General features: G+C 47.3%; 1 protein-coding gene across 1 annotated transcript in view; it reads left to right on the top strand.

The window, feature by feature from the left end:
- Nucleotides 1-4238: 4238 nt before the first annotated feature.
- Nucleotides 4239-19922, top strand: part of ABHD12B (abhydrolase domain containing 12B) — a 37432-nt gene continuing 21748 nt past the window's right edge. The window contains exons 1-3 of the mRNA XM_028721634.2: nt 4239-4449; nt 16690-16823; nt 18734-18836. Of these exons, the coding sequence (XP_028577467.2) occupies nt 4337-4449; nt 16690-16823; nt 18734-18836 (350 nt within the window). The 5' untranslated portion in view covers nt 4239-4336. The remainder of the gene's footprint in view (nt 4450-16689; nt 16824-18733; nt 18837-19922) is intronic.

Below are 19922 nucleotides of genomic sequence, written 5' to 3' on the forward strand. Positions count from 1 at the left end.
CCTGGGTAGGCTCCATACCTTTTCCTACTGCTTGTCCAAAGTTTCCCGCTGTCTGCTTAAGATTTCCAACCAAATCAGTCATCAAATTCATTCTCTCATGTAATTCTTCCAATAGAGCATTTGTTTTGTAAAGAACACACAACAACCCTTCTGAATGTATTGTCCTTCAAGGTCACCAGTCAGTTCCCACGTACTGTAGCGGCTGGAAACTCCCTAGAATTAGTTACAATTTCACAGTCTCCCTCTAGGGGGGAAACTTCTATTAGAAAATCCAACCCCAAAGTTTCTTTTTTTCTTTCTTTTGAGATACTTTGTCAATAATTGTTATTTTAAAACGTGAAAGGAAACAGTGGAATCACAATGTTTCTCTTCTTTCAGCTATCTGTCAAAAGACTTCTGTCTCTGGTCAATGAGCTTCAAACGTCAGGCCTGACACCCCGCTCCAGGGTCAGGACGGTAGAAAATTACTTTACTTTAAACTTACTTCTGCAGGTTAAAACAGTCCAAAGAAAGCTCCCCCTTCTCCTCCTGCTGCCGAAGGGAGGGGGGTTTCAACTATTTTAGATGATGAAATCCACTCCTTTAATGATGATTTTCAAAGCTTTAGTTTACTTTGTCTTTGCTTTGTTCAGTCTACAAGGAAACGGAAGGCTGACTTCCTGTTTAGACCTTCCCGTTTCAGTACCAAATTGTAATAAATTTTAAAGTCCAATTCCTTTCTGTTCCCAATTCCTTATTTAAAGTCCAATTTTCCAAGGTTTAAGTTCTCAGGGTGATTATTTTTAAAAGCCAAATTGTCCCAAGAAGAAGGCAGCACTCTCCGGCAATGGCTATGCGGCTTCACTCCACGGAAAGATCGGTTGACTCTCAGCACCTCGCCACTTCCCCCTCTTCGCTTCGGAGCCCGTTAGTGGGTTCCTTTGCGGGTTGGGGGGGTGCTAATGGTGCCCGCCGAGTCCCATGGTCACAGGCTTCATCTGCCTGTGATTTTTTAAGGGGTCCCCGCTTCGCCGTAGCGGAAAGGACCCGTTTCGCGCGGAGCTTGTCCCTCCAGTTCAGAAGGAGTCCGCCATTGCCGATGGCACCACCCTGGAAGTCCCGGAAAGATGCCAAATCGTGCAGGGCCCTGGTCTCTTGTGAGAGAGCGTTCCACCAGGCCGGGGCCACGGCCGGAAAGGCCCTGGCTCTGGTTGAGGCCAGTCTGATCTCCCTGGGGCCCGGAATCTTTAGGGTATTTTTATTTGCAGATTGTAAGGTCCTTTGTGGGACATACCAGGAGAGGCGGTCCAGTAGGTACGAGGGTCCTAGGCAGTATACAATAACAGAAAGTTAAAAACAGAAAGAAATTAAAAATAAACATTGATAGATCATTGGGGGGGGGGGTTGTACTCTTAATTGCTTGCATAGGTTGGCCTGGCAGAACAGAAAAGTTTTCAGCAGGTGTTAAAAAGCTGGCACAGAAGGCACTCACTGAGTCTCTAGTGGCAGGGTGTTCCGATGACACTAAAGGCTCAATTTCTCATTGTTGTCAAACAAGCCTCACCAACTTGGGGAACAACCAAAGACACTCCTGCAGATTATCTCAGTGATCGAACCGGGATATAAGGATCCCTGCAGTATTCTGTTCAGGGCTTTGTAAAAACCAATACAATAACCTAAAACCTGGCTTGGTAGCAGACGGGCAGCCAGACAGTGCAGCTGTTTTAACAATGGTGTCACATGTTCCTGACCAGAAGCTCCCGTCAGCTATCTGGCCGCAGCATTCTGCACCAGCTGGTTCTTCCAAACAAGACCCAAGGGCAGCCCCACATAGAGGCCATTACAGTAATCTAGCCTTGAGGTGACAAATGCATGGACTTCCGTGGTCAGGCTATCCCTGCCCAAGAATGGCCATAGTTGCTAAACCAGACGAAGCTGGTAAAAGGTAAAGTTAGTAAAGGTAAAGGGACCCCGGACCATTAGGTCCATCTCGCTTTATAGGCCGAGGGAGCCGGTGTTTGTCCACAGACAGCTTCCGGGTCATGCGGCCAGCATGACTAAGCCGCTTCTGGTGAACCAGAGCAGCACACGGAAATGCCGTTTACCTTCCCGCCAGAGCGGTACCTATTTATCTACTTGCACTTTGACATGCTTTCTAACTACTAGGTTAGCAGGAGCAGGGACCAAGCAACCAGAGCTCACTCCGTCGCGGGGATTCAAACCGCCAACCTTCTGATCAGCAAGTCCTAGGCTTTGTGGTTTAACCCACAGCACCACCTGCATCCCTAAAGGTAAAGTAGCTCCTCTTTAAAAAGGAACTTTCCAAGCTCAGTATAAAGGTGTGGTGATCCACTTCCAACTGCACAAACTTGAATTTCAGGTATGTGGCTGAATCCCTCCTGCAAAATAATGACAGTCTCTAGAGGCAGCCAAAGATGTCTTCGCCTCCTCTCTCGTTGGAGGGTTTGCGTGGCATTTCTCATCCCAACAGGGCAATTTTTCTCTCCATGTGCACCTTCCATCCAAACTGATGTTGCATCAGGTAAGTAGGAGTTACTGACAAAATAGAGGCAGTAGATCACCTCTTGCTGCAATGGCAAGACAGCTGTGAGAGACAGCATGTGCTGTCTGCAAGGTTTTGCGGGGAAGATGTAACAGTTTGATATTCTCCACCTGTCAGGGCTCCAGGCAAGTCACCTCACCCTTATCGCCTTGGGAACTGGCCTTCTCCCAGGCAAAGTGCAATAACTCACATGTGGGCAGAACTCCCAGGCCTAAGGTGCTGATGCGGAATATTCCTATACCAGACTTGCTCTGTGGTTTCTGTTATGCAATCTTTTTAAAAAGTATTTGCCAACTTGATGCCCTCCAATTGCTTTGGCTGGGGCTGTAGTCCCAAACATCTGGAATGCTGCTTTAAACGGTTTCCATTTACCACCCACCACATAAAAACTTCCAGGGCGCTTCACAAGAACTAATAAATAAATAAAGACAAACCCAGCAAAAGCACCGTCAAGGGCAGGCCCACAAACAGTGGCAGCAGAAGTCAGTTCAGACTTCATGAAAGCTTACATGCCTTTCAGGTGCTGCAGGGCTTTGGGCTGGTGTTTTTAATATTTTTTCCTTTTTATTGATGTCCTGTATCAGCCATTGATTTTATCCACACCCACTTTGAGCAAGCTACAAACCTGCCAAAAATGGAACAATTGAGGTGACCAGAAAAAAAGTTAATTTTTACAGTATGTGGTGTGATTTTATTAAAGATACATATAAAACAACACATGGATGAGAAATACTGACAGCATATACTGCAAAATGGAGCACATAAGCAGGCACGACTCATTGGCTCACTTCTGTTATTCTATGTTTCCCAAGTTGATTCATTGCAGAATCTATTTAATTGATTTATTTCAATCATTATGTACTGTAAAATAATATTTATCCCCCGTTTTGTGAGTCTTGCCACGTTTTATGACTTATAGAAATGACATGGATTGTTTTGTGGCTGCTTTGTTACCGATTCTGCGGGAGGAAATGAATAATAATAATAATAATAACAATAAATTTTATTATTATTATTTATTATTTTATTATTTATTATTAATAAAAACGATTTTAGAAAACCTGCCAAACCACTTGTCGGATGATGGCGCGCAAATGCACAACAGCTACATTGGCTCCCAGTACGTTTCCAAGCACAATTCAAAGTGTTGGTGCTGACCTTTAAAGCCCTAAACGGCCTCGGCCCAGTATACCTGAAGGATCGTCTCCACCCCCATCATTCTGCCTGGACGCTGAGGTCCAGCGCCAAGGGCCTTCTGGCGGTTCCCTCATTGCGAGAAGCAAAGCTACAAGGAACCAGGCAGAGGGCCTTCTCGGTGGTGGCACCCACCCTGTGGAACGCCCTCCCTTCAGATGTCAAAGCGATAAACAACTACCTGACATTCAGAAGACATCTTAAGGCAGCCCTGTTCAGGGAAGTTTTTAACGTGTGATATTTTACTGTATTTTTGGTTTTTATGGAAGCCGCCCAGAGTGGCTGGGGAGGCCCAGCCAGATGGGCGGGGTATAAATAATAAATTATTATTATTATTATTATTATTATTATTATTATTATTATTATTATTATTATTATTATTCTTATAGCTCATGCATAGTCGCACGCTATCAGCGCAGTCTATCAGGCTCTGGGAGCTCGGACCGGTCCTAAGTGGGCAGGCGGGCAGGCGAGCCCCGCCCCAGCGAGAGGCGCGCTCCGCCCTGGCCTCGCCCCTTGCGAAGGGAGACGGGGAGAAGGCGCTTCCGCGGGCGCCGCCGCGCACTCGGACCCGGAGCAGGCGGCTCGGCTTGGCGAAGGATGAAGCGGCGCGCCCAGGAGGCGCCTTCGGGGGCGCAGGGCAAGGGGATCGCCGCCTCTTCCAACCTGGGTCAGGCCGCGTCCGCAGCAAGGGCCCCCCGGCAACCTGCCGGGTAAGTCAGGGAGCTGGTGCGCCTCTCCATCGCGGGAATTCTGCATCGCAGTGGGTTGGGCTGGATGGCCTTTGGGGGTCCCTTGCAAGGCTACCATTCCAGGATTCTAAGTCGCCCCGCTTTGCGCGCTCCGGCCACCTGCGCCTCTCCACCCGGCGAGGCTCTGAGCGCTCCCCGCTTCCATCCGCCATCCCATCCGCTCGCTTCCTCGCTCTCTCGCTGCCGGTTTTCATCACGCGCTGGCGAGGAGGAGGGGTTTGTTTTTATTTCAGGCTCAGACAAAAAAAAAATAAGGTCACATGCATTTTGAGCATCCTTTGTTTTCAAGAGAGGCTGGAATTGGGAACGGAGCGCGCGCGCGATGACCTGAAAAGGGATGTTTTGGAACGGGGAGTTTGGCGAGGCTTGGGAGAGGGAGAGCGGAAAGATGGCGGGATTCAGCACCGGCCAAAAGGAATTTTGCTTGTCACATTTCTATCCACCCCCCCTTCCCTCGTTTAGTCCCCGTTTTGTCTTTCGAACAACCCTGCAGGCTAGGCTAGGCTGAGAATGAGCTTCAGGGCAGAGTGTTCTAGCCGGTCAGGGATGTGGGGAGCAGTTGTCTAGCTAGCAACATCTTGGAGGCGCCAGCTTAGGGGAAAGTGCTTTAGGGAGTAAAGTTGCCTTGATTGCGGTGGGAATCGCTTCAGAGCAGTGGCGTAGCGTGGGGGGTGCAGGGGGGGCCGGCCGCACCGGGCGCAACATCTGGGGTTAGGGCAAATCCACGGGTTAGGGGGCGCAAATCCACGGGTTAGGGGGCGCAAATTACTTGCCTTGCCCCGGGTGCTGACAACCCACGCTACGCCACTGCTTCAGAGTAAGCATGCATGTGATCAAGTTTTTTAATGGCTTTCAGGATGGGTGCCAGTGATTCAAGCTTTCCAAACCAGGACATTCCAGTTCCAATTCAATGTTCCAGTTTGTTTGCTTATGATTTAGGTAAAGGTAAAGGGACCCCTGACCATCAGGTCCAGTCGTGGCCGACTCTGGGGTTGCGGCGCTCATCTCGCTTTATTGGCTGAGGGAGCTGGCGTACAGCTTCCGGGTCATGTGGCCAGCAGGACTAAGCCGCTTCTGGCGAACCAGAGCAGCGCACGGAAACGCCGTTTACCTTCCCGCCGGAGTGGTACCTATTTATCTACTTGCACTTTGATGTGCTTTCAAACTGCTAGGTTGGCAGGAGCAGGGACCGAGCAACGGGAGCTCATCCTGTCGCGGGGATTTGAACGCCAACCTTGTGGTTGGCAAGTCTTAGGCTCTGTGGTTTAACCCACAGCGCCACCCGCGTCCCATGATTTACTTATTGCATAATAATAATACAGTAATATTTATAGTCCACCCTTTTCTCCAATGAGTACAGTGGTGCCTCGCAAGACGAAATTAATTCGTTCCGCGAGTTTTGTCGTCTTGCGATTTTTTTCGTCTTGCGAAGCACGGTGTTGGGAAAGTTTTGGAAAAGCTTCAAAAATCACCAAAGTTTTTAAAAACCTCAAAAAAGGCTACCACACTGCGTTCTATGAGTTGCTCCTCGAAGTCAAGTCGCAACTGTATTAACGGTTTTAAGAAAAAGGAAACAAACTTGCAAGACGTTTCCGTCTTGCGAAGCAAGCCCATAGGGAAAATCGTCTTGCGAAGCAGCTCAAAAAACAAAAAACCCTTTCGTCTAGCAAGTTTTTTTGTCTTGCGAGGCATTCGTCTTGCGAGGTACCACTGTACATCATTCTCCCCTTCCTTCATTAACCCCCACAACAACCCTGTGAGGTAGGTCAGGCTGAGTGTGATCAACTGAGTGTGAGCCCACTGAGCTTCATGGCCGAGGGGGGCGGGATTTGAACCCTGGCCTCTCCCAAGTTCTAGACTTCTAGAATGAGCGGCCTGTTTTTGGAGACATCCCTGCCTTCTGTGGGACTCGAGTGAGTTCCATAATTTAACTGTGCTGCGTGAAGGACAACATTATGTTATCTCTCCTCAATCTTCCAGCACTCAGTTTTGTTTGATGCCCGTGAGTTGCTGGTGTTACGAAAAGCTGTGCTTTTGTCACAGTTCATTCTCCTCCACTGCAAACCTTGGCCTAGCAAGCATTTAATGCTAAGGTGGTGTTTGGGAAACTTATTTGCACCCCAGATTTAACCAGAGCTGTCATTTAAATCCCTAGTGTGGCGGCACAGTGGGTGTGAACTGTTGCACATTAGGAAATCTGCAGTGCTGTTTCTGGAGCCAGCCAGTTAGCCGTGGGCGAGTGGGACGAAGGCCGCTGGTACCCATCCTGTACCTGCCCATCCCACTGATGGGATCTTGTCCAAGCCTGGAAGTGCAATGCTCCTTGCTTAAACGCCGTTGCTCTTGCAAAAGCTCAGAGGCCAAAAAATGGGGGTGAGACACACCTTTGGGCTTCAGGGTCTTCGGTGTGGGGTCTTTGCCCCACGCTCTCCCTCCCGGACCCTCTTAACTGAGGCCATGTCTCTGGAGGTAGGCAGAGGCCAAAATCCTCTGGTCTGCCATCTGCAAGAGATGCCAGGAGAGCTGTTTCAAGATGAGACCTTCTGCCCATTAAAAACACACCCACACATCAAAACCCCTTTTTGGCTTTGCTTCCAAACTGTCTAGACATCTTGCAAAAGCCCATTGCTTGCAAGATCCCAGCAACCCATCCTCTTTATTGGCTCCACCAGTGTGGGGCAGAGGTCAGAGTGTCTGACTAGGGCCCAGAAGACCCAGGTTCGAATCTCCACTCGCCCATGAAGCTCTCCCCGGGTGACCCTGGGCGAGTCCCTGCCTTCTCTCTGCCTGACTTACCTCACAGGGCTGTTGTGGGGATTAAGGGGGGGCATGTGTGCCCCCTTGAGCTCCTTGGAGAAAAAAGGTGGGATATAAATGCAATAGATTAACAGCAACAACTATTTAAAATTAGCACACGCCTGTATGGAAGTGAGAGCTGGACCATCAAGAAGGCTGATCGCCGAAGAATGGATGCTTTGGAATTGTGGTGCTGGAGGAGACTCTTGAGAGTCCCATGGACTGCAAGAAGAAGGCTTCCAGGTGGAAAAATCAAAATTGGAAACAGAACTGTTAGATCCCAAAACTAAGACTGTCAAGAATGTATAGCTTGCTGTTGAAATGGAATACTCAGGATGAAACGGTGAAATCTGCTATGATTAAATGGGCACAAGATGTTGGACATAACATTATGATGGCTGACTGGGAACAGTTATGGACCACAGGTATGAAGTTCACGACATGTAAAGCCCTAATAGAGAATATTATGAAAATGATATACAGGTGGTACATGACACCAGTCAAGCTTGCAAAAATCTATCATTTGCCCGATAATAAGTGTTGGAAATGTAAAGAAACTGAAGGTACATTCTTTCACCTTTGGTGGACGTGCCCAAGGATTAAGGTTTTCTGGGAGATGATATATAACGAAATGAAAACGGTATTTAAATATACCTTCCTGAAGAAACCAGAGGCCTTTCTCCTTGGCATTGTCGGCCAATTGGTGCCAAAGAAGGATAGAACTTTATGTATGCTACAACAGCAGCGAGAATACTTATTGCAAAGTATTGGAAGACACAAGATCTACCCACACTGGAAGAATGGCAGATGAAGGTGATGGACTATATGGAACTGGCGGAGATGACTGGCAGAATCCGAGACCAGGGAGAAGAGTCGGTGGAAGAAGATTGGAAGAAATGTAAAGACTATCTACAGAAATACTGCAAAATTAATGAATGTTAGAATGATGTTGGAATGAAGTTAAGTGGTTTTAGCAGCAATGTTATAAAGGTCTATGTAAAAATGGATTGTTAATAGATGTGAACTTGAAGTAATAATATACTAAGATAAAGGACTAAGATAAAAACAAAGAGGGAAAGGATTTGCTGAATTAACTAATTGAACTGGAATGCAAAAAAGGGAGGTGTGAGGAGGTCAGGGAAACAAGTGAATGAAAGACAAGATATGGAAAGACTGATTTGTTTTTAATTAAAACAAAAAAAAATTCCTTCCAGTAGCACCTTAAAGACCAACTAAGTTAGTTCTTGGTATGAGCTTTCGTGTGCATGCACACTTCTTCAGATACACTGAAACAGAAGTTGCCAGATCCTTCTATATAGTGAGAAGGTGGGGAGGGGTATTACTCAGAGGAGGGTGGGGATGGGTGATTGGCAGATAGCTGTGATGAGCCTGTTGACGACTATTAACGACTGCATTAGGTCTTACAGGAAAAAGCAAGGGGTGAGAAGGTGAAAAATGGCTTTGTCATGTATAGTGAGATAAGAATCCAATGTCTTTATTCAGGCCAGGTGTCTCCATGGTTTTAAGTTTGGTAATGATTTGCAATTCAGCAGCTTCTCTTTCCAGTCTATTTCTGAAATTCCTTTGTAGTAAAACAGCTACTTTGAGATCTTGTATAGAATGTCCTGGGAGATTGAAGTGTTCTCCTACTGGTTTCTCTGTCTTGTGATTCTTGATGTCAGATTTATGTCCGTTTATTCTTTGGCGTAAGGTTTGGCCTGTTTGTCCAATATAGAGAGCTGAAGGACACTGTTGGCATTTGATGGCATACACAATGTTAGACGATGAGCAATTAAATAGTCCAGAGATGGTGTGTGTGATGTTGTTGGGGCCAGTAATGGTGTTGTCCGGGTGTATGTGGCAGCAAAGTTGGCATCTGGGTTTATTGCAGGCTCTGGTGCCAGTGTCCGTGTTAAGTCTGGTTGTAGTATTATTGTGGGTTAGGAGTTGTTTAAGATTGGGTGGCTGTCTGTAGGCAATGAAAGGTCTTCCTCCCAGAGTTTGAGAAAGAGAACTGTCATTGTCCAGGAGAGGTTGTAGATCTCTGATGATGCGTTGTACTGTTTTAACTTGGGAGCTGTATGTGATGACTAGAGGAGTTCTGTTATTTTCTTTTTTGGGTCTGTCTTGCAGCAAGTTCTCTCTGGGTATCAGTCTGGCTCTGTTGATCTGTTGTCTAACTTCATCTGCTGGGTATTTTAGTTCTAAAAAGGTTTGCTGTAGATCTCTTAGGTGAGAGTCTCTGTCTGTAGAATTGGAACAGATACGGCTGTAACGTAGTGCCTGGCTATAAACAATGGACTGTTTGGTATGTTTGGGATGGTGGCTAGAGGCATGTAGATATGTTTGTCGGTCAGTTGGTTTACGGTATAAGGTGGTGTCTATGCGCCCATCCTGTATTTTTATAGTAGTGTCCAAAAAATGTATTTCTTGCATAGATTGATTCATTGTTAGGTTGATTGTGGGGTGAAAATCATTGAATTTCTGGTGGAAGGTGTTCAGGGTCTGTTGACCATGTGTCCAGATGATAAAAATATCATCAATGTATCGCAGGTACAAGAGAGGTTTGAGTGGGTAGGAGTTTAGGAAACGTTGTTCTAAATCTGCCATGAAGATGTTGGCATACTGTGGGGCCATGCGGGTGCCCATTGCTGTGCCGCTGATCTGAAGGAACAGGTCATCACCGAATTTGAAGTTGTTGTGGGTAAGGACAAATTGGCAGAGTTTGGTGGCAAAGTCCGCTGTGGTTTTATCTGAAATGGTGTTCCTTATAGCTTGTAAACCATCGTTGTGTGGGATGTTGGTATACAGAGATTCCACATCCATAGTAGCTAGTATAGTGTTGTTGGGAAGATTATTTAAAGATTGTATTTTCCTCAGGAAATCTGTGGTGTCACGTACATAGCTGGGAGCACTGATGGCATATGGTTTCAGAACAGTGTCCATATAACCTGTAAGACCTAATGCAGTCGTTAATAGTCGTCAACAGGCTCATCACAGCTATCTGCCAATCACCCATCCCCACCCTCCTCTGAGTAATACCCCTCCCCACCTTCTCACTATATAGAAGGATCTGGCAACTTCTGTTTCAGTGTATCTGAAGAAGTGTGCATGCACACGAAAGCTCATACCAAGAACTAACTTAGTTGGTCTTTAAGGTGCTACTGGAAGGAATTTTTTTTGTTTTGACTATGGCAGACCAACACGGCTACCCATCTGTAACTTGTTTTTAATTGTTATTTTATTTTTTCTGTTTTTTGTATTTTCTTTTTTCTTTTTCTTACTTTTCTTGTATTATTGTAATTTTGTTTGAAACTTTAATAAATATTATCTTAAAAAAAAAAAAAAAAAGATCCAACCTCTCCATTCTTAAGGAAATCAGTCCTGAGTGCTCACTGGAAGGACAGATCCTGAAGCTGAGGCTCCAATACTTTGGCCACCTCATGAGAAGAGAAGACTCCCTGGAGGAGACCCTGATGCTAGGAAAGATTGAGGGCACAAGGAGAAGGGGGCGACAGAGGACGAGATGGTGGGACAGTGTTCTCCAAGCTACCAGCATGAGTTTGACCAAACTGCGGGAGGCAGTGGAAGACAGGAGGGCCTGGCGTGCTCTGGTCCAGGGGCACGACTAAATGACTAAACAACTGCAATGGTACCTTGCAATGCCCCCTCCTTCTTCCTCTCCCCCCCCCCCCGCTACTCTGGGGCTAGGGAATTGAGGGCAATCGTGCCAAGGGCTGGTTTTCAGAGTTACGGTAGTTGAGTGCCTCTGAGAATGTGCAGAGTGCATTTATGTTCTTCCATGCCCTCCTGCCTCGCTCCCATTTCTGTCTTCTCCATCTGGCATAGAGGCCTTCTGTTAATATCGGTATATTTTTTGCGGGGGGGGGGGCAAGTCAGTAGCATGGGCAGGGCACTCTGCACATGCTCTGGGCACCCTCCCCTCCATGTGTGTGTATTTATGTAAAAAAAAATAATAATCCTGCCCTCACAGAGTTTGCTATGGTGGCAGAGGGGAAGGAGAACAAAAGGAGGCAACAGAGTCTTGTTCACTTTGACCCGTAAGCTTCATTCCAGCAGATCACTTCCTGGTGCAACTGGACTTCTCTGCGACCCATCCCCTCTGCAGGGAGGTGGGACCGATTCGGATGGTCCGCCCCCGCCACTTAATGGATCCAAATGGTTTCCAGAGAGTGGTAGGGGATGCTCTATCCCATGTTGATGGCCTTTCAGCCGATTCCCTGGTGGCCCGCTGGAATGTGGAGTTAACCAGGGCTATTGACTGTTAGGCTCCGAAGCGCCCTCTCCGATTGCATGGAGCCCGGACAGCCCCGTGGTTTTCCACAGATCTGAGGGCAATGAAACAATCGTTGAGACGGCTAGAGCACCGGTGGCGGATAACTCATTCCGAATCTGACCGGACACAGGTTAGAGCTCAACGTCGAGCCTACCAAGTGGCGATAGCGACGGTGAAGAAGACATTCTTTGCCGCCTCTATTGCATCTGCAGAAAACAGCAGCAGGAGACTTTTTCAGGTGGTTCACAATTTAGCGGAACCACCTGCGACATCGGGGCCCAGTACGGGCCAATTGATCTCCTGCAATGAAGTTTTTTGCAGATAAAATCGCTCAGATTCGGGAGCAGGGCCAGGGCAGGAGAGTGCTAGAGTCCTGTCTAGTCAAGTTGTGTGGGATCAATTCCAATCTGTGAGAGGAGGAGGGAGAAAGGTTGTTTTCTGCTGCTCCAGAGAAGCGGACACGGAGCAATGGATCCAAACTACAAGAAAGAAGATTCCACCTAAACATTAGGAAGAACTTCCTGACAGTAAGAGCTGTTCGACAGTGGAATTTGCTGCCAAGGAGTGTGGTGGAGTCTCCTTCTTTGGAGGTCTTTAAGCAGAGGCTTGACAACCATATGTCAGGAGTGCTCTGATGGTGTTTCCTGCTTGGCAGGGGGTTGAACTCGATGGCCCTTGTGGTCTCTTCCAACTCTATGATTCTATGACCTCCGAGGATGTGGACAGGCTGCTTGGATGAGTGAAACCAACCACCTGTCTCCTGGATCCTTGCCCATCCTGGCTTATAAAAGCTAGCCGGGAAGGACTGGGCAATGGGCTTCGTGGGGTGGTGAATGCTTCCCTCCGTGAGGGAGCCTTCCCAGACCCACTGAAAGAGGCGGTTATTAAACCGCTTCTTAAAAAACCATCTTTAGATGTGGCCACGATGGCCAATTATCGCCCAGTCTCAAATCTTCCATTCTTGGGCAAGGTGATTGAGCGAGCGGTTGCTGAACAACTCCAGGCACGCCTGGAAGAAGCAGACCATTTGGATCCCTTCCAGTCGGGATTCAGGCTTCATCATGGGACTGAAACTGCCTTGGTCGCACTGGTTGATGATCTCCGGCGGGCTAGGGACAAAGGTGAGAGCTGTTTCCTAGTTCTGCTGGATCTCTCAGTGGCGTTTGATACCATCGACCATAACATCCTTCTGGACCGTCTTGAGGGGCTGGGAGCTGGGGGCACTGTCATACAGTGGTTCCGCTCCTTCCTCCTGGGCCGTGTTCAGAAAGTGGTGGTGGGGGATGAGTGTTCAGACCCCTGGGCTCTCACTTGTGGGGTGCCTCAGGGTTCTGTCCTCTCCCCCATGCTTTTCAACATTTACATGCAGCCACTGGGAGAGATCATCAGGAGGTTTGGGCTGGGTGTTCATCAGTATGCGGATGATATCCAGCTCTACCTCTCTTTTAAATCAGAACCAGTGAGGGCGGTGAAGGTCCTGTGTGAGTGTCTGGAGGCAGTTGGAGGATGGATGGCAGCTAATAGATTGAGGTTGAATCTTGACAAGACAGAAGTACTGTTTTTGGGGGACAGGAGGCGGGCAGGTGTGGAGGATTCCCTGGTCTTGAATGGGGTAACTGTGCCCCTGAAAGACCAGGTGCGCAGCCTGGGAGTCATTTTGGACTCACAGCTGTCCATGGAGGCACAGGTCAAATCTGTGTCCAGGGCAGCTGTTTACCAGCTCCATCTGGTACGTAGGCTGAGACCCTATCTGCCTGCAGACTGTCTCGCCGGAGTGGTACATGCTCTGGTTATCTCCCGCTTGGAATACTGCAATGCGCTCTACGTGGTGCTACCTTTGAAGGTGACCCGGAAACTACAACTAATCCAGAATGCGGCAGCTAGACTGGTGACTGGGAGTGGCCGCCAGGACCACATAACACCGGTCCTGATAGACCTACATTGGCTCCCAGTACGTTTCCGAGCACAATTCAAAGTGTTGGTGCTGACCTTTAAAGCCCTAAATGGCCTCGGTCCAGTATATCTGAAGGAGCGTCTCCTCCCCCATCGTTCTGCCCGGACGCTGAGGTCCAGCGCCGAGGGCCTTCTGGTGGTTCCCTCACTGCGAGAGGCCAAGTTACAGGGAACCAGGCAGAGGGCCTTCTTGGTAGTGGCGCCCGCCCTGTGGAATGCCCTCCCATCAGATGTCAAAGCGATAAACATCTTCCTGACATTCAGAAGACATCTGAAGGCAGCCCTGTTCAGGGAAGTTTTTAATATGTGACATTTTAGTGTATCTTTCATCTTTGTTGGAAGCCACCCAGAGTGGCTGGGGAAATCCAGCCAGATGGGCGGGGTACAAATAATAAATTATTATTATTATAAAAGTTTGAGGGTCCTACAGGAGCCTCTCACTGTTGCTCCTTCCACCTCAGGGCAGCCAGACTGTGTGGGAAATAATCTCCCTTCTTCCAGCTTTCCTGCCTCCATACGAACACACAGAGCTGGGCTCCAGGGCTATTTCTAATGCTGAAATACCTGCCTACAGATAGGCCCAGGTGATAAGCTGTAATTAAAATAATGAGCCTTCATGAGCAACTTTTTTCTGGGCCTGTCAAGAGTCACAGCCCTGATCAGTTTACTATGTAAACTGTGTTGTCTTCTGGTGGCCCAAGGGCACCCCATGAGCTGCATGGCTGAGTGGGGATTCGAACCCAGGACTGGCTTTCGAATCTCCCCTCAACCATGAAGTGCATTGGATGAACTTGGGCTATTCATCTTCTCTCAGCCTAACCTACCTCACAGGGTTGTTGTGAGGAGAACAACGCACACCGCCTTGATATAAACGTAAGAAACAAACAAACAATAAAACTCTCAGGCCACTCTGATCTGGCCCTCCATTCACACACTAAAGCATCTTCCACTGTAACTAAGTACAGTAAATAAATTCAGCAATGCTTGGGATTCGCTGTGACATTTCGCCGTTTTATTTTCTCGGTTTTTATCCCGCGAAACCCCTTGCTGTTTATTACGACAGCCGGCCTGTAGCTGTTTCATTAAATGAAAAGGGTGGGAACAGCTGCAGAACTGCCTCCAGGGATGAGAGAGGAAGACGTGCGCGAGTGACGGCACTGGCACTGGGCAATAGGCACTTGCTGCAGCTGACTCTGTTGCAACATGCTGGGAGTGTGCAAGTGCTTTGGCAGCTTTTTGGAGTCTGTGGTGTCGCCAATACCTAAGGGTAGGGAGCAAGGGCAATGTGAGCTCTGGGGGTGTTGTTCTCAGGTGTTACTCAACCGAGTTCTGCTTATTTGGAAGCTGACTATTGCGGTTGTGATTTGGTTGCTGCATCACAGCAAGGTGAGTTGCTGCCTCTCTTGGGTGTGTTTCGATGCCTTGCCAAAGCACCTTCAAAGCGAAATCGCTCATCAGCTGGGTTATGTGCTGAGCCAACTGTTGCATCAGAAGCTAAGAGCATTATCTGCATCTCTCTTGTGTAAAAATCTAGCAAGACGGAGGAGGGAGGTGGTTAGCTAATCTAGTCCAACCCTCTACAGTGTAGGAATTGCAGCTAAAGAATTTATTTATTTTGTTTTCTTATACAAAACTCTTTAGTATCTTGCCTGTCCAGCTTAGAGCACAAGGCAGCAAACTGCAGAAATAAAGGAAACAATTATACAGGTACCGTATTTTTTGCTCTGTAAGACTCACTTTTTCCCTCCTAAAAAGTAAGGGGAAATGTGTGTGCATCTTATGGAGCGAATGCAGGCTGCGCAGCTATCCCAGAAGCCAGAACAGCAAGAGGGATCGCTGCTTTCACTGTGCAGCGATCTCTCTTGCTGTTCTGGCTTCTGAGATTCAGAATATTTTTTTTCTTGTTTTCCTCCTCCAAAAACTAGGTGCGTCTTGTGGTCTGGTGCGTCTTATAGAGCGAAAAATACGGTAATTTAAAACCAAACAACGACGATAACAAGAACAAGAACAATAATTTAGATGCTGCCCAAGGCAGCTTTAAAGAAAGCCAGTATAAAACCCCAAACGTATAAAAACTTCACTGTACAGGGATGTCTTCTAAAAGTCCTATAGTTGTTTATCTATTTGACGTCTGTTGTGTGGTCCGTATGCCTGGCCAAACAAAACGGCCACTGGCCTCCTCTTTAGTATCTCAAATATTGAGGGCAGACTGAATGTCGCTCTGATGGGAGTTCCACAGGTGAGGTGCCACGACTGAGAAGGCCCCGTCTCGTGTCATCGCTCTCCTGCAGGAGTGGCACTCGAGGGCAGATTTAGGCAGGGCCTTGCAGAGCCAGGCAGAGGCCCGGGCAGACAAATTTGACTAGTAATTATAATTAAATTATAATTATAATTAAAACTTCTCCGACTTCTTATTCTACTCTTAAAAAAGACGTATGCTTGTGAGAAAGCCACTATTGCTTATAAGCCACTAATTCTTTAAAAGACATGGTTTCCACCAAATTTTATCCTCATTGAGCTATATGTACTCCTCGGGTGTAAGTAATATTCCTGGCCTTGTCAACAAAATTTTAAACAAATGGCCACATCTTCATCAATTTTCCATCATTAAAAAATAAAAATTGCGATAAGAAAGCCAACACACCAGGGTTCAAATCTCCCACTCAGCCGTGAAGGTCAGTGGGTGACCTTGGTTCATCAGTCACTACATTTCAGCCGAAACTACCTCGCGGGGCTGTTGCTGGGATTAAATGAGGAGGAGGAAAACTTACGTAGGCCACTTGGAGTTTCTTGGAGGACAGGTGGGGATAGAAATGCAAAAAATAAAAATAATACGGAAATAATTATCGCTGTCCTTTCTTTGCTCATTTAAGTCTTTTTACCTCCTTATCTCCCCCCCATAATAATATTTATTATTTTCCATACATAGATATAACAAAATAAAAGGTTGACAGTAATAAAGGAAAAAGAAAAAAGAATATAAAACATAAAATACAACAAATCATCACTACACTAACACTTACTTACTTAATTAATTAAAATCCATCTTCATAAACATATTATTTGACATCCTCAAATCTCTTCCATCTGAATTGCTTAGTAATTATATATAGCAGTTTCCAATATCATTATTTCTTTACCTCCTTATCTTTTAGGGGGCTTCTGGACTGGTTCCAAGCCAGTAAAATCAAGACGCTGATCCTGAATGTATTTATTCTGTACGCCTCCATCCCCTTCATCATCCGCATGTTCCCTTCGCTGCTGCAAAAGTTTGTCTTTCTTAATTTCCGTAAGTATTCTCTTTGCCTGTTGCTTGCGTTGGGATCTTTAAACGGGCCGCACGAAAGGTTTCTCCAGAGGCTGGCTGAACTTCTGGAAATTGATTGCTGATCCAGGGTTTGCATCGTCTTTATCTCAGGCTAAGCCGGTTTGCGCTGACAGCTGCCCAGGGGTCAAGATCTGCATGTCTGTTTCCAAAGGCCTGTCTGAATAGGAAGGTTTTTGCCGGCCTGAGTCATCGCTGCAGGAGAGGAAGATCTTAACAGGCTTTGTCTTGGGAGCAAAGGAACATAGGAAGCCGAGTCAGGACATTGCTCCATCTATTATTAATTATTATTATTATTATTATTATTATTATTATTATTATTACAGTGGTGCCTCGCAAGACGAAATTAATCCGTTCCACGAGTCTCTTCATCTTGCGGTTTTTTCGTCTTGCGAAGCACAGCGGCTTAGCGGCTATTAGTGGCTTAGCGGCTATTAGCGGCTATTAACGGCTTAGCGGCTATTAATGGCTTAGCGGCTTTAAGAAAAAGGAAACAAACTCGCAAGAACTCGCAAGTCGTTTCGTCTTGCGAAGCAAGCCCATAGGGAAATTCGTCTTGCGGAACGACTCAAAAAACGGAAAACCCTTTCGTCTAGCGAGTTTTTCGTCTTGCGAGGCATTCGTCTTGCAGGGCACCACTGTATTACTAACAACAAATTTTATTTATACCCCGCCCTCCCCGGCCAGGGCGGCTAACACCAGTAAAATTACAACAGAAACATAATGGGGTGCGGGGACAAAAAACACCCCAATTTAAAATACAGGTTAAAATGCAATTTAAAAAGCAGCCTCATTTTAAAAGTAGCCCGTAAATCAAAACCGTAAGGGGAGGGAAAACATAGGGGTCAGACTGTGCCTTGGCCAAAGGCCAGGTGGAACAGCTCCGTCTTGCAGGCCCTGCTTAAAGATGTCAAGTCCCGCAGGGCCCTGGTCTCTTGGGACAGAGCGTTCCACCAAGTCGGGGCCAGTACTGAAAAGGCCCTGGCCTTAGTTGAGACCAATCTAGCCACCTTGAGGCTCAGAACCTCCAAAGTGTTGTTATTTGTGGACCTTAAGGTCCTCCGTGGGGCATACCAGGAGAGGCGGTCCCGTAGGTACGAGTGTCCAAGGCCGCATAGGGCTTTAAAGGTCAAAACCAGCACCTTAAACCTGACCCTGTACTCCACCGGGAGCCAGTGCCGCCCAGGCAGTGCGCATATTCTGCAGCTCTTTGCAAACATGCTGCTGCTGTGTTCTGTCTAGGCGGGAGAAATGGATGGTTTAATCCAGAGGCCGCCAGTCCCTTTTGGGCTTGTGGAAACCTCTGGATTTTTGAGTGAGTGCTATGGATGCGACTCCACATCTGCCTGCTTCTCTCGCTTCTTCCATGAGCACAGCCAGGATTTTGTAAATTGGGAGACTCCCCCACCCCCAAGACGACATTACGGGGGGCAGGCTTCCGCTAGGGCAGCAGAACCTCGGTTAATTGAGTATTTTTAATGCTTTTCAATACTTCTTGAGCCTGCTAGTAGCCCTCTCCTCCTCCATGAATTTTTCCAATCTGCTTTTAAAGACATCCAAGTTCGTGGCCGTCTTGTGGGAGGGAGTTCCACAGTGTAACCGTGCCCTGTGGATGAGGAGGTCATTTCTATCCTCTGTCCTGAATCTCCCTCTGGATGTCCACAAGTCCTAGTTCTCTGAGAAAGGGAAGAAAACTTTCCTTTGTCCACTTCTGCCATGTCACGCGTGGTTTGGTTTTGCTGCCCATTCATTCGAAGTCATAAAGCAGAGATGCTCATTGCATGCTTAGTGTGGCATTGACAAGTGTTGGGGGCGCATGGGGAACGCAAGGCCTTTGCCAGGGAGCAAATTTCCAACGTGAACTTCTTTTGCAGTTGCTTTTCCCTTTGGGGTGGATTACCAGAAGCCCGAAGTATATCTGAATCACACGAGGAACTTTTATCTCACCTCCGAACCGGGGATCACTATTGGGATTTGGTGAGTAAGGCCCCCCCCCCTTGGCCTGGCAGGGGCCGTGTGCTGATCTGCATGTCACCCTCCGAGTCTCGCTCCCATTCTGATCTGGGGCTGAGGATGATCCGTAGATAGATAAAACTTTATTCGCATTAGCCATGGCAACATAAAACAAGCAATAGGTAAAGGTAAAGGGACCCCTGACCGTTAGGTCCAGTCGTGGCCGACTCTGGGGTTGCGGTGCTCATCTCGCTTTATTGGCCAAGGGAGCCGCCGTACAGCTTCCGGGTCATGTGGCCAGCATGACTAAGCCGCTTCTGGCGAACCAGAGCAGCGCATGGAAACGCCGTTTACCTTCCCGCCGGAGCGGTACCTATTTATCTACTTGCACTTTGACGTGCTTTCAAACTGCTAGGTTGGCAGGAGCAGGGACCGAGCAACGGGAGCTCACCCCGTTGCGGGGATTCAAACCACCGACCTTCTGATCGGCAAGCCCTGGGCTCTGTGGTTTAACCCACAGCGCCACCCGCGTCCCATAAAACAAGCAATATATACAAATAAAAAGACAGCAATGGGTAAAAAGGGCAATCAAATGACCAAGATTATCGTCTGATTATTTTGATCTGATAAAAGAAAGAACAATGTGGCCTCAGATGGGCGGCCTGGGATGGTAAGTAAGAGTGGGGTGATGATCTCATTACTCAGATCTTTATAAAGGGGACAGGACAGGAGAACATGAGCCACTGTTTCCAGATTGCCATCTCCGCAGGGGCAGAGTCGTTTCTCAGTTGGAATCTTTTGGTATCTGCCCTCAAGTACAGCAGAGGGCATCACATCCAATCTGGCCAGTGTGCTGATCCAAGAATTTGGTCAGGTAGCAGGTTTTAAGTTGAATAAGATGAAAACTAAAGTATTAGAGAAAAATCTAACTGAGATTGAGAGAGACAAGTTTCAGAAGGGGACAGGATTGACACTGGTTAAGAAAGTGAAATATTTAGGGGTTAATATGACTGCTAATAATGTGGATTTATTTAAGGATAATTATGAAAAATGCTGGACTGAAGTGAAAAAGGACTTAGAAATATGGTCAAATTTGAAGCTATCATTGCT

Source organism: Podarcis muralis, chromosome 1 (assembly GCF_964188315.1).
Source record: "Podarcis muralis chromosome 1, rPodMur119.hap1.1, whole genome shotgun sequence".
NCBI classification, from domain to species: Eukaryota; Metazoa; Chordata; class Lepidosauria; order Squamata; family Lacertidae; genus Podarcis; species Podarcis muralis.